This window comes from Entelurus aequoreus, linkage group LG06 (genome assembly GCF_033978785.1).
Source record: "Entelurus aequoreus isolate RoL-2023_Sb linkage group LG06, RoL_Eaeq_v1.1, whole genome shotgun sequence".
In the NCBI taxonomy this organism is placed as follows: Eukaryota; Metazoa; Chordata; class Actinopteri; order Syngnathiformes; family Syngnathidae; genus Entelurus; species Entelurus aequoreus.
In genome coordinates, this window is record NC_084736.1 from 44,486,207 (window position 1) to 44,498,995 (window position 12,789).

Genomic DNA, 12,789 nt, shown 5'->3' on the forward strand with positions numbered 1-12,789 from the left:
ACCCATATTGATTAATAAAATACAAATAATACATTTATAAAAATTTATAAAATTAAATTGATCAAAAATGTGACAGCACAGGCAGCTCAGTCGCTAACATTTTACGGTAAAACTAACAGTGGTAGGGTTTTTCCATTTACAACAATTGACTGTAAAAACAACGACCGTAGACTTTACAGTAAAAAACTGGTAGCTCAGTCGCCAGAATTTTACTGTAAAAATAACTGGTAGATTTTTTCCCATTTACACTAATTCCCAGTTAAAACATCAGGTGTAGATTTTACAGTAAAACCAACTGGTAGCTGAAACACCATAATTTTTTTAGTGATTTTATGTAAATAATCAATTAATTTTTGTATAATTTAATACCTGTATTAATACCCATATTGATGAATAAAATACAAATAATACATTTATAAAAATTCAGAGAATTAAAGTGATCAAAAATGTGACAGGGCAGCTCAGTCGCCAACATTTTACAGGGTTTTTCTATACACAGCAATTCATTGTAAAAAAAAAAAACAACAGCCGTAGATTTTACAGTAAAATTCTGGAGATTGAGCTGCGAGTTTTTTTTACTGTAAAATAACAGTGGTAGATTTTTTCCATTTACAGTAATTCCCAGTGAAAACATCAATTGTAGATTTTACAGTAAAACCAACTGGTAGCTCAGTCGCCAGAATTTTTCATTTTTTTCAATGTAAATAAAAATTTTTTTAAATATAATTTTATATGAATTAATACCTGTATTAATAAAACACAAATAATACATTTGTAAAAATTCAGAAAATTAAATTGATCAAACATTTTTATAGGCAGCTTCAAGTTTTGAGGCAGGAAGCGTTTCAAACCGCAATCAACTGTCTTGTTCCAGCTGGACAGCGCTGTGAAGCCCACCAAGGCGGTAAAAGTTCTGCCGTTGTCGAGCAGCAACAAAGATCCCTTGGCTGGCAGCAGCTGCATGGCGGCCGGGTGGGGGTGGACCAGCAACAAAATCAGGAAAATGTCCAAAGTCCTCATGTCCGTCAACGTCACCGTCGTGGACAGAGTCAAGTGCAACTCTCAATACTACAACTTCAACCCCATCATCACCAAGGACATGATATGTGCTGGTTCTGATGGCAAAAAGGAGGCGGACACCTGCCGGGTAAGTGCTTGTTTGTGTGGGGGTGTTGCCCAAACTAACAAGCCTTTTTGTCTTTAGGGGGACTCTGGTGGTCCGCTGGTGTGCAAAGGAGATCTGGTCGGAGTCACTTCGTTTGGATCTCTGAAGTGCGGCCAAAAACCTGGAGTGTACTCCTTTCTCTCAGCCAAGCAACTCCACTGGATCAAAAACGTCATGAAGAAAAACTGAATACAAACTCTGCATTTGGGGCCATTTCAATAAAGTACTAACATTTCAGGCTTGTTGTCACAACTTAGCCAAGAATCTATTATTACACAGTTTTTTTTATGCATTTTATTAGTACATTTTTTAAAACTAAAATGTAAAAAAAATATGGTAAGTTGCAATAATTTCACCTCAAAATGTAGTGTATATTACTGTAAGTGGAAAAAACAGTACTGCTGTTTTTACGTTAAAAAAAAAGGCAGCTCAGTTGCCAGAATTTTACTGTAAAATTTACTTTTGTTTTTTTCTACTGTAAATTTAAAAAAAAAATGCAATTTTACAGTCAAATGTTGGCACCTGAGCTGCCAGTTTTTTTGTTTTGTTATTACCGCAAATCAACAACTGTAGATGTTTCGGTGTATTACTGTAAATGCCAAAACGGCACCACAGTTTATTACAGTAAAAAAAAAGTACTGTTTTTTTTTATTTAGAGAAAAATGCTGTAAAAACCAAAGTAAATTTCACAATTTTACCATGAAATCTTTTGCTACCTTTACATTGCACAATTTGATGGATAACTTGCTTTGAAATGATTATTATTAGTATGTATTTCTATTTAAAAAATGGTTTGAATGTTTGATGATATATTTTTGCATAATTAGACAATATTTAAATTAAGATAATTTGCGATTATATGGAGTAAATTTTATTTTTTTCTCCCGAAATAGAAAGAAATAATACATTTAGTGAGAAAAGTTACAGTACTTTATTGATACATATTATTTCCAGGCTTTCGAGGGCCAAATAAAATGAAGTGGCGGGCCACATCTGGCCCGCCACATCTGGCCTTGAGTTTGACACCTGTGATCTAAACGTTTGCTTGTTTACATCAAGTGCATAAATAGTATTTATTATTACGATTTAGCTTACAGTAAACTGTACGTGACTGAGTTGTTCTCACAGGAAATTAAGTTCAACATTTGGATATCAGCGAAGAATCATTTAATTGAAATTCAATTTCTGCAAATCTTTGTAAACACATATTTGTCAAGCGTTGATAAACGATGCGTCGCGAAAAGCACAGGAGGCTGTAGTGATTTTAGGATGCAGACAAATGAGGTAGCAGCGTGAGGTAAAAGGGGTATTTATCAATACATGAACAAAAAGCGAGAGCAACGGTAAAGAAAAAAAACAACTGCTGAAACCCAGCAAAACACTCACAGGAATTGTGGAGCAGACGGCGTCCACAAAGTTCGAGCTTGGCATCAAAGGACCGTCAACGGTCGCCAGTACAACAGAGAATAGATAATTATGTCCCAACAACATAGGTTTTGAAAAGAATCAACTTAAATAGTCTTGATTGCAAACAGAAAACAGGTGAGGGGAAAAGTGCTCCAGGACACAAGCGAAGCAGCCAGGGGAAAACACCAACAAAACCGGAAGAGCCACCAAAATAAAAGCACAGGACAGGAACTAACACAAAACACTGAAGAACACTAACAAAACGCAACATTAAGGCACGGCCTGGTGTAACCGATATTTGTACAATTAAAATATGTCTCTCGTAACCTCCTGAGAACCAGAGGTGGGTAGAGAAAAAAGATGCTAATACCAGAAGTCCCTGGCTTCTAAGGACCCCCCCCCCCCCCCCCCCCCCCCACTCCCCACTTTTTGAGAAGTATTACTTTAGGGTAACATGACACAATTGAAGCATCCAAGTAATTACTTTCAAAAAGTACTCTAACTAGTGATTTATTTAGTATATATATATATATATATATATATATATATATATATATATATATATATATATATATATATATATATATATATATATATATATATATATATGTATATATATTGATACAACTGCAGTTGGTGTGGCGTGACATAGAGACATTAATACAACATGTAGTACAAAAGATGTACATTTTACAGTCACCTATGACGTCATAACCTGGGCTAATGTTAGCATATGCTAGTTTATGCCTTAACATGTTTTGTTTTCCAGTTGAAAGTGGAATTCCTGTAGGCTGAAATGTGAACCTTTCTACAGACACACATGATATAAATGTTATTTTTCATACTTTGTAAGTAAACATGGAAGAGTTATGACGTCATGTTACTTTTTGCGCACACACACACACACACACACATATATATATATATATATATATATATATATATATATATATATATATATATATATATATATATATATATATATATATATATATTAGGGGTGTGGGAAAAAATGGATTCGAATTCGAATCGCGATTCTTGCGTTGTGCGATTCAGAATCAATTCTCATTTTTTAAAAATCGATTTATTTTTTTAAAAAAATTTATTTTTATTTTTTAAATTTGTAATTTTTTTTAAATTAATCAATCCAACAAAACAATACACAGCAATACCATAACAATGCAATCCAATTCCAAAACCAAACCCGACCCAGCCACCATCAGAACTGCAATAAACAGAGCAATTGAGAGGAGACACAAACACGACAGAACAAACCAAAAGTAGTGAAACAAAAATGAATATTATCAACAACAGTATCAATATTAGTTACAATTTCAACATAGCAGTGATTAAAAATCCCTTATTGACATTATCATTAGACATTTATTAAAAAAAAAAAAAGAACAATAGTGTCACAGTGGCTTACACTTTTGGTGTTGTGTGGTAGTTTGCACGTCTTGCAACTCCAACCCAAGTCTAGTTATTTTTGTATATTAGCTTTTGTTTTTTTTTCCACGGTGCTCATTTTGTTTTCTCTTTTTCGCACCGTCGCTTTTTGTTATCTCCTGTTGGATCATTGTTGTGAGTACTTTTTCCTTAAGTAAAGAACTGTTTTACTCCCCGTCCGTCTGCATCCTTGGGTTCCTCTGTACTGCATTTAAATGCATTGTGACAGTAACGATGGGGAAGCGTAGCTTACAGCGTGACCCCAGAGATACAGAGACGGCAGGTGGAATGTAAGTGAAATAATTTTTAATCAACAAGAAAAGGCGAGTGCAGCGAGAAAGTGCACAAGACACACTTTAGAAAATAACATGTCACTCTCAGTGGAGCAGAGAACAGCCAACTAACCGTGTACAGCAGACAATGATCCGACTCCGTCTGAGAGACAAGGCTGGCAGGTGTGTCCCGGTCGCCAATCAGGAACAAGTGTGGAAGCCAGCACTCAGTAGCAGACAGGGGAAGTGGCAATACAAAACAAGAGCAGTGGACAGGAACACAAATACCACAAAAAACACAGACGTCATGACATTACCGTTTTTTCTTGACCTTTCCATCCATCCATCCATCCATTTTCTACCGCTTATTCCCTTCGGGGTCGCGGGGGCCGCTGGAGCCTATCTCAGCTACAATCGGGCGGAAGGCGGGGTACACCCTGGACAAGTCGCCACCTCATCGCAGTTCTTGACCTTTCGCTCAAACAAAATGAAACACCATTAATTAGGATTCTAAATTAATGATCTTTAATCAGATTCATTAACCCTGTGATTAATCTGTTTATTTACATTTTGTAATTTTTTCAAAATGGTGTCACTGAGTACCATTAGACGGCACTACTAATGTCCAATCAGTTGTTATATCAACTCACAGCCACTAGGAGGTATATGACTTATGTACATTGTTTGTCTTGGCGTTCTATTCTATTTCTTGTAGGGATGTACACATTTTTGTATATATTGATGCAGTACCATAGTATAATATAGTATGGTGTAGTGTAGTCTTTGGGGTGTACCAAACATTTTCCCTTCCAATACAAGATTGATATTGGAGCCTTGAGTATCGGCCGATAGCTATCCATCCGATACGATATCAGCAAAAATCGTACATACTTTTATTATTTTGAAATGTGGAATGTAAAAAAAAAACAGGCTTGATCAAGGGAATCTAAAATGTCGGATAATATGAGTAACACTAACTTATTTATTATTATTATGCTGTCTTTAAGTTGAAGCGGAGTGGTATATGATTTTTTTGGGTAAAATCTAGTGGTCCAAGTAAAAGTTGCCCAGGATGCAGTAAATTGAGTAATGCGGACACATATGTCACTGGATACTTTCTAATACACTTCTGCCTTGGAGACTTTGTATGTGTAAGTAAAATGTAACTATAATTATTGGATACTTGTTTATATTGACAAATGTGCTGTTTTACACTGCAATATTGTTCAATTAAGGCAGTCCCTCTCAAATAGAGCGGCGGAGGGTGGGGGGTGTGTGACCCCGGGGGAAAATGCTCTACCAGTATCATGCACTATCATTCTTCAAACCATTTTGTTTTGTTGTGTTGTGTTGGTTAAATTGTTTGATATATTGTGCTCCTGAATTAATGTTGCTATATAATTTGATTTCATTATCATTTATTAGGTTTATTCAATTTTACCTTTCAGTATCAATAGGCTCAAGTCGGTCATAAAATGTTTAAATAAGGATTCGCCTGCGACAGGAAGCTAACAGGCCACATGCTAGAGTCCGTGAACATTGCTCCAAAGTACGGATTTTGTGTTGATTTATTTTGCATACAAAAGTAAACACTGACATGTGCAAAGGCACTAATATATGATAAAACAAGGGACTTCCCCACTTATCCCCTCTCAAAAACCCGCCAGGTGAACAGCTGATTTTACTACTTCCGGCGCTGACATATGACGACTCACGTCCCTTATGTGACCATAGGATGAACAAATATACTACAGTATTAGGAATAAAATGGTCATACACAGTTGGCTTTTACAGCAGGGGTTCCCAAAGTGCGGCACAGGGGCCATCTGTGGCCCGTGACTCCTTTGTCATTGGCCACCAAAAATTGGGGAAAACAGCAAGAAGCACAATGAGAAGCACAAAAATCAAATCCCACTCTAAACAAAATAAACAAATTTTTTTAAAATTTTTTTATGATTTTGCAATGCAACTGTGAGTAACAGGTGACGAAAGGCTGCCACAACAGATTAAACAATGTTTGTCAACACTGTTAAATTATTGTAACGTCTGTCGAGACGCTTTAAGGAGGACAGGAATTACATCGATCCCTTTTATTTCGCGAAATTGTTTGCCGGCCATGACCACACAAAAAAATACACTTATGGCAATTAGCCACTAATGCGTTTATGGCCGCATAAAAAATTGGACAACTCCAAAACCAGACATAAAGTGTGAATTCCAGGTCGTTACACTATGACTCCTCAATCCATTCATCCATCCATCTTCTTCCGCTTATCCGAGGTCGGGTTGCGGGGGCAGCAGCCTAAGCAGGGAAGCCCAGACTTCCCTCTCCCCAGCCACTTCGTCCAGCTCTTCCCGGGGGATCCCGAGGCGTTCCCAGGCCAGCCGGGAGACATAGTCTTCCCAACGTGTCCTGGGTCTTCCCCGTGGCGTCCTACAGGTCAAACGTGCCCTAAACACCTCCCTAGGGAGGCGTTTGGGTGGCATCCTGACCAGATGCCCGAACCACCTCATCTGGCTCCTCTCGATGTGGAGGAGCAGTGGCTTTACATTGAGCTCCCCCCGGAGAGAGAGAGCTTCTCACCCTATCTCTAAGGGAGAGCCCCGCCACCCGGCGGAGGAAACTCATTTCGGCCGCTTGTACCCGTGATCTTGTCCTTTCGGTCATAACCCAAAGCTCATAACCATAGGTGAGGATGGGAACGTAGATCGACCGGTAAATTACGGCTCAGCTCCTTCTTCACCACTGTGCCGCCCTCGATATGTAAAAATATCTTGGCTTTACCCTAACACCTTTTCTTGATCAAACACTCTGAAAAACGTCTTCTTGTCCACAGGTTTATTGACCCTAAAAAGGGTAAAACTGAAAGCATACAAGCAGAAAGGATGCTTACATTACAGACATGCACACACAGCCTTATTACACACACACAATCCCATTACGATAAAACGTGCATTATGCTGTGTATTGAACTTAAATGGACAAATAAATGCCACAAAATATGTAATATAAGTGCTTTATAGCAAACTAGCTTACTATGCTAACATTCACTTCACTGTATGAATTCCGAAAATTAGCATGACTGACTTTTGGCCATAAAACGTCCCAAATTACATCACAACCAACAAATAATACAACTCAATCAAATATTAGCATACTACTCAACAATACATACCGATGATACTTTGTTTGGCATGAGATTCGAGCAGATGAAAACGTTTGCGATCGTCACTGAACTAGATAGCAGGGTACAACAAGGAGTTCCTTTCAAGTAGACTTTAAAGGCCTACTGAAACCCACTACTACCGACCACGCAGTCTGATAGTTTATATATCAATGATGAAATCTTAACATTATAACACATGCCAATACGGCCGGGTTAACTTATAAAGTGACATTTTAAATTTGCCGCTAAACTTCCGGTTCGAAACGCCTCTGCGGATGACGTATGCGTGTGACGTAGCCCGACGAACACGGGTATGCCTTCCACATTGAAGCCGATATGAAAAAGCTCTGTTTTCATTTCATAATTCCACAGTATTCTGGACATCTGTGTTCGTGAATCTGTTTCAATCATGTTCATTGCATTATGGAGAAGGAAGCCGAGCAAGCAAAGAAGAAAGTTGTCGGTGCGAAATGGACGTATTTTTCGAACGTAGTCAGCCACAACAGTACACAGCCGGCGCTTCTTTGTTTACATTCCCGAAAGATGCAGTCAAGATGGAAGAACTCGGATAACAGAGACTCTAACCAGGAGGACTTTTGATTTGGATACACAGACTCCTGTAGAGAACTGGGACAACACAGACACTTACCAGGATTACTTTGATTTGGATGACAAAGACGCAGACGTGCTACTGTGAGTATGCAGCTTTGGCTTTTTTTGCGTATGTACGTAACTTTTTTAAAATATATAAGCTTTATGAACCTTGGGTTAGGTGAACGGTCTTTTGGGCTGAGTGATTGTGTGTGTTGATCATGTGTTTGAATTGTATTGGCGTGTTCTATGGAGCTAGGAGCTAGCAGAGGAGCTAGGAGCTAGCATAACACGTACCGTACCGTAAGTGCGCGTCACGTACGTAACTTTTTAAAAATATATAAGCTTTATGAAACTTGGGTTAGGTGAACGGTCTTTTGGGCTGAGTGATTGTGTGTGTTGATCAAGTGTTTGAATTGTATTGGCGTGTTCTATGGAGCTAGGAGCTAGCAGAGGAGCTAGGAGCTAGCATAACAAACACGCAGGTGTTATTATGCAGGATTAATTTGTGGCATATTAAATATAAGCCTGGTTGTGTTGTGGCTAATAGAGTATATATATGTCTTGTGTTTATTTACTGTTGTAGTCATTCCTAGCTGAATATCAGGTACCGTGAGTATGCAGCCTTGGCTGCTAAACATTCGATAACTTGACCGTATGTGCGCGTCACGTACGTAACTTTTTAAAAATATATAAGCTTTATGAACCTTGGGTTAGGTAAACGGTCTTTTGGGCTGAGTGATTGTGTGTGTTGATCAGGTGTTTGAATTGTATTGGCGTGTTCTATGGAGCTAGGAGCTAGCAGAGGAGCTAGGAGCTAGCATAACAAACACGCAGGTGTTTTTATGCAGGATTAATTTGTGGCATATTAAATATAAGCCTGGTTGTGTTGTGGCTAATAGAGTATATATATGTCTTGTGTTTATTTACTGTTGTAGTCATTCCCAGCTGAATATCAGGTCACCCCCGGCTCTCACAGCATCTTCCCTATCTGAATAGCTTCAACTCCCCACTAGTCCTTCACTTGCACTTTACTCATCCACAAATCTTTCATCCTCGCTCAAATTAATGGGGAAATTGTCGCTTTCTCGGTCCGAATCTCTCTCACTTCATGCGGCCATCATTGTAAACAATAGGGAACTTTGCGTATATGTTCAACTGACTACGTCACGCTACTTCCGGTAGGGGCAAGCCTTTTTTTATCAGATACCAAAAGTTGCAATCTTTATCGTCGTTGTTCTATACTAAATCCTTTCAGCAAAAATATGGCAATATCGCGAAATGATCAAGTATGACACATAGAATAGATCTGCTATCCCCGTTTAAATAAAAAAAATTCATTTCAGTAGGCCTTTACTGTAAACTAGGCAATGCTCCCTCCTGCTGTCTAAAGGAGGAAGTGCACCTCACTGTTGAATTCCAAGGTGAACTTAAACACTGGTTTTACATATATTATTAATAAATTCAACAAACAAGGCAGAACAACCACAACGGATCGATACAGCATCCGATCCGCCTGTCGATCTCACGATCCACTCTTCCCTCACTCGTGAACAAGACTCCGAGGTACTTGAACTCCTCCACTTGGGGCAAGATCTCCTCCCCAACCCGGATATGGCACTCCACCCTTTTCCGGGCTGGTTCCAGAGCCCTTGCTGTGCGTCGAAGTGAGTCCGACTATATCTAGCCGGAACTTCTCCACCTCGCGCACTAGCTCAGGCTCCTTCCCCCCCAGCGAGGTGATGTTCCACGTCCCAAGAGCTAGCTTCTGTAGCCGAGGATCGGACCGCCAAGTATCCTGCCTTCGGCTGCCGCCCAGCTCACATTGCACCTCCTCAATCAGATGTGTGCTTATTCTCCTGTCATTTATTAAGAATGTTAATTGTTGGATATGTATCATGAAATTATGTTACTAGATTACAGAATTGCTAATAGAAATTTTTATTTTACTGACAGGAAGTTACTGCAATCTACACTTCATCTCATGCTTACATCTCATTGTGCAACATGTGAATGTTTTAGGAAGAACTAAATGTGATCTCTGAAAGGGATGCACAATCTTCAAAAAATAGAAATAAAATGTTTGCTTATAAACTTTACAATAAATAGAACTGACAATGGCCCTGCGATGAGGTGGCGACTTGTCCAGGGTGTACCCCGCCTTCAACTCGAATGCAGCTGAGATAGGCTCCAGCACCCCCTGCGACCCCAAAAAAGGGACAAGCTGTAGAAAATGGATGGATGGAGAACTGACAATGAAGGTTGCTTCATTTAAAATGTTTCTCAATGCCGAAAAGGTTTTGTGAACTTTGAGAGGCAAATGTTCTCAAGATCACTCACTCAGTCCTGGACCGCACAGGAAGAAAAGGGTCGTGCTGGAAACTAACCCACAAGAAGTTGGTGAGGTATCAAGACCACCGCACAGGAAATATGCAAAATGTTGAGAAACACAAAAGCTTGTATTCGAGCATGCTTCATCCATTTAGCTCAAAACTAAACAAAAAAACCCAAACCATCAAATGTGTTGGTGCTTCTAACAAAACATTATAATATAATGGGGTCAGCTGTTACAGAACACAACTGGGAACAAGATTTGAGGTTGGACACAAGACATGATGGGAATCAAGAAGTGATAATACAAATACTTGAAGAAATGAAAGAAGAAATGAAAGAAATGAAAGAAGAAATGAAAGAAATGAAAGAAGAAATTAAAGAAATTAAAGAAGAAATGAAAGAATTGAAAGAAATGAAAGAAGAAATGAAAGAATTGAAAGAAATGAAAGAAGAAATGAAAGAAATGAAAGAATATCTGAGAAAAGTAACAACAGAACACCAACAAGATGTGAAAAGTCTGCAGGAAAATATAGAAAATCTGCAATCTCAGAACAACAGAAGAAATAATGAAGCCACTGAAATGAGCAAACAAATGAAGATCCTTCAAGAAGACAACAACATGCTGAGGAATATCATAGATGAAATGGATCAGGACAAACGAATGAATGATATCATCGTGACAGGGCACCGAATTAAACCAAGATCCTATGCGAAAGCTGTGAATAATGAAGGTGAACCAGATGAAATGGATATGATCTCAGCAGAACAGCAAGTGGTCAACTTTCTGCAATCAAAGGAAATTGAAATTGACATTAATACCATCGAAACATGCATCCCACTGAACGGAAGAAACAACAACGCCACTCCAGTCGTGCTCGTGAAACTCGTAAACAGAAAATCTAAAATGGCATTGCTGAGACAGGGAAAGAAGCTGAAGGGAACAAATGTGTACATGAATGAGCATCTCACAAAACGCAATGCTGGAATCGCCAAGAAAGCACGCGACTCGAGAAGGTAGGGAAAAATCCAGGGAACTTGGAGCACCAACTGTAAAATCTACATCAAGCTGAATGGAGGTCCAGAAGCAAGAGTAATTGTTGTCCATGACATCAAGGACCTGGACAATTTTTAAAGTTTACACAGCTACCAAAACAACGATGATAATGGACTCTGACAGAAAACAAACACCCAAATTCAACATCGACACTACTATGTTCCAAGGGACGACTAAACAAGAGGACCTACATTCAGGATTGCATTCACCTACACTTATAGAGATTATTGAAACAACATCAAAGATTGTTGAACAAGAAAATATGGAACTAAAAAATTTCTGCAACAAAGATTACAAAAACCAGGATTTGGAAAATGATATAGATCCAGATACAAATTTTTTCTCCCACATCAGTAATAATTGTTTTTATTATACAGATGATCAATATAATAGCAACATTACTTGCGATAACAAATTGTCAATTATTCATTTTAATAGCAGAAGCTTGTATGCAAACTACAACAACATTAAGAACTTTTTGGAACACATCAACGAACCATTCAAAGTGATTGCTGTTACAGAAACATGGATTGATGATAAAAAAGGAATAGATTTTGATCTGGAGGGATATGAACTAAACTACATCAACAGAACCAACAAAAATGGAGGAGGAGTAGCTGTGTACGTGATGAAGAACCTGAACTACAAAGTGGTAAAAAAACATGTCATTTGCTATAGATAATATCTTAGAATGTATAACCATTGAAATATGTCAGGAAAAAAGCAAAAACATTTTCATCAGTTGTATATATAGATCACCTAAGTCAAGTATAGAAACATTTGAAGAATGGATCAAGGCTACTTACATAGATAATGGTGAAAGAATAATGTTCTTATGTGGTGACTTTAATATTGACTTATTGAACCCTAACAAGCAAAAGTCTATTGATGACTTCATTGATACAATGTACAGCATCAGTTTATATCCAAAAATCACAAAGCCAAGTAGAATCACAGCACACTGTGCCACGCTTATTGATAATATTTTTACCAATGAGTTTGACAATAACACTACAAGTGGTCTACTTATTACCGACGTTAGTGATCATCTGCCAGTTTTTACAATATATGATGGAAACTACAAGAAGAACATGGAAGACAAAAGGACATTTCGAAGACTTTGCACAGAGAAGAGGATGACTGCTTTCAAAATTGAGCTACAAAAGCAAGATTGGGACAATGTGTACAATGAAAAAGAGGTTGATGAAGCATATGAACATTTCTTAAACAAGTTCATAATACTTTATGACAAACATTGTCCATGGATACAACTTAGTAATAAACAGAGAAAGAATAACCAACCATGGATGACAAAAGGATTAAAAAATGCTTGTAAGAAGAAGAATACACTAT

General features: G+C 38.1%; 1 protein-coding gene across 4 annotated transcripts in view; it reads left to right on the forward strand.

The window, feature by feature from the left end:
- Positions 1 to 1,397, forward strand: part of LOC133652239 (granzyme A-like) — a 79,016-nt gene extending 77,619 nt beyond the window's left edge. For all 4 annotated transcript variants that reach the window (XM_062050761.1, XM_062050759.1, XM_062050762.1 and 1 more), the window contains 2 exons: positions 875 to 1,147; positions 1,205 to 1,397. In XM_062050761.1, coding sequence (XP_061906745.1) covers positions 875 to 1,147; positions 1,205 to 1,354 — 423 coding nt within the window. In that variant the 3' untranslated portion in view covers positions 1,355 to 1,397. The remainder of the gene's footprint in view (positions 1 to 874; positions 1,148 to 1,204) is intronic.
- The last annotated feature ends 11,392 nt before the right edge of the window (positions 1,398 to 12,789 follow it).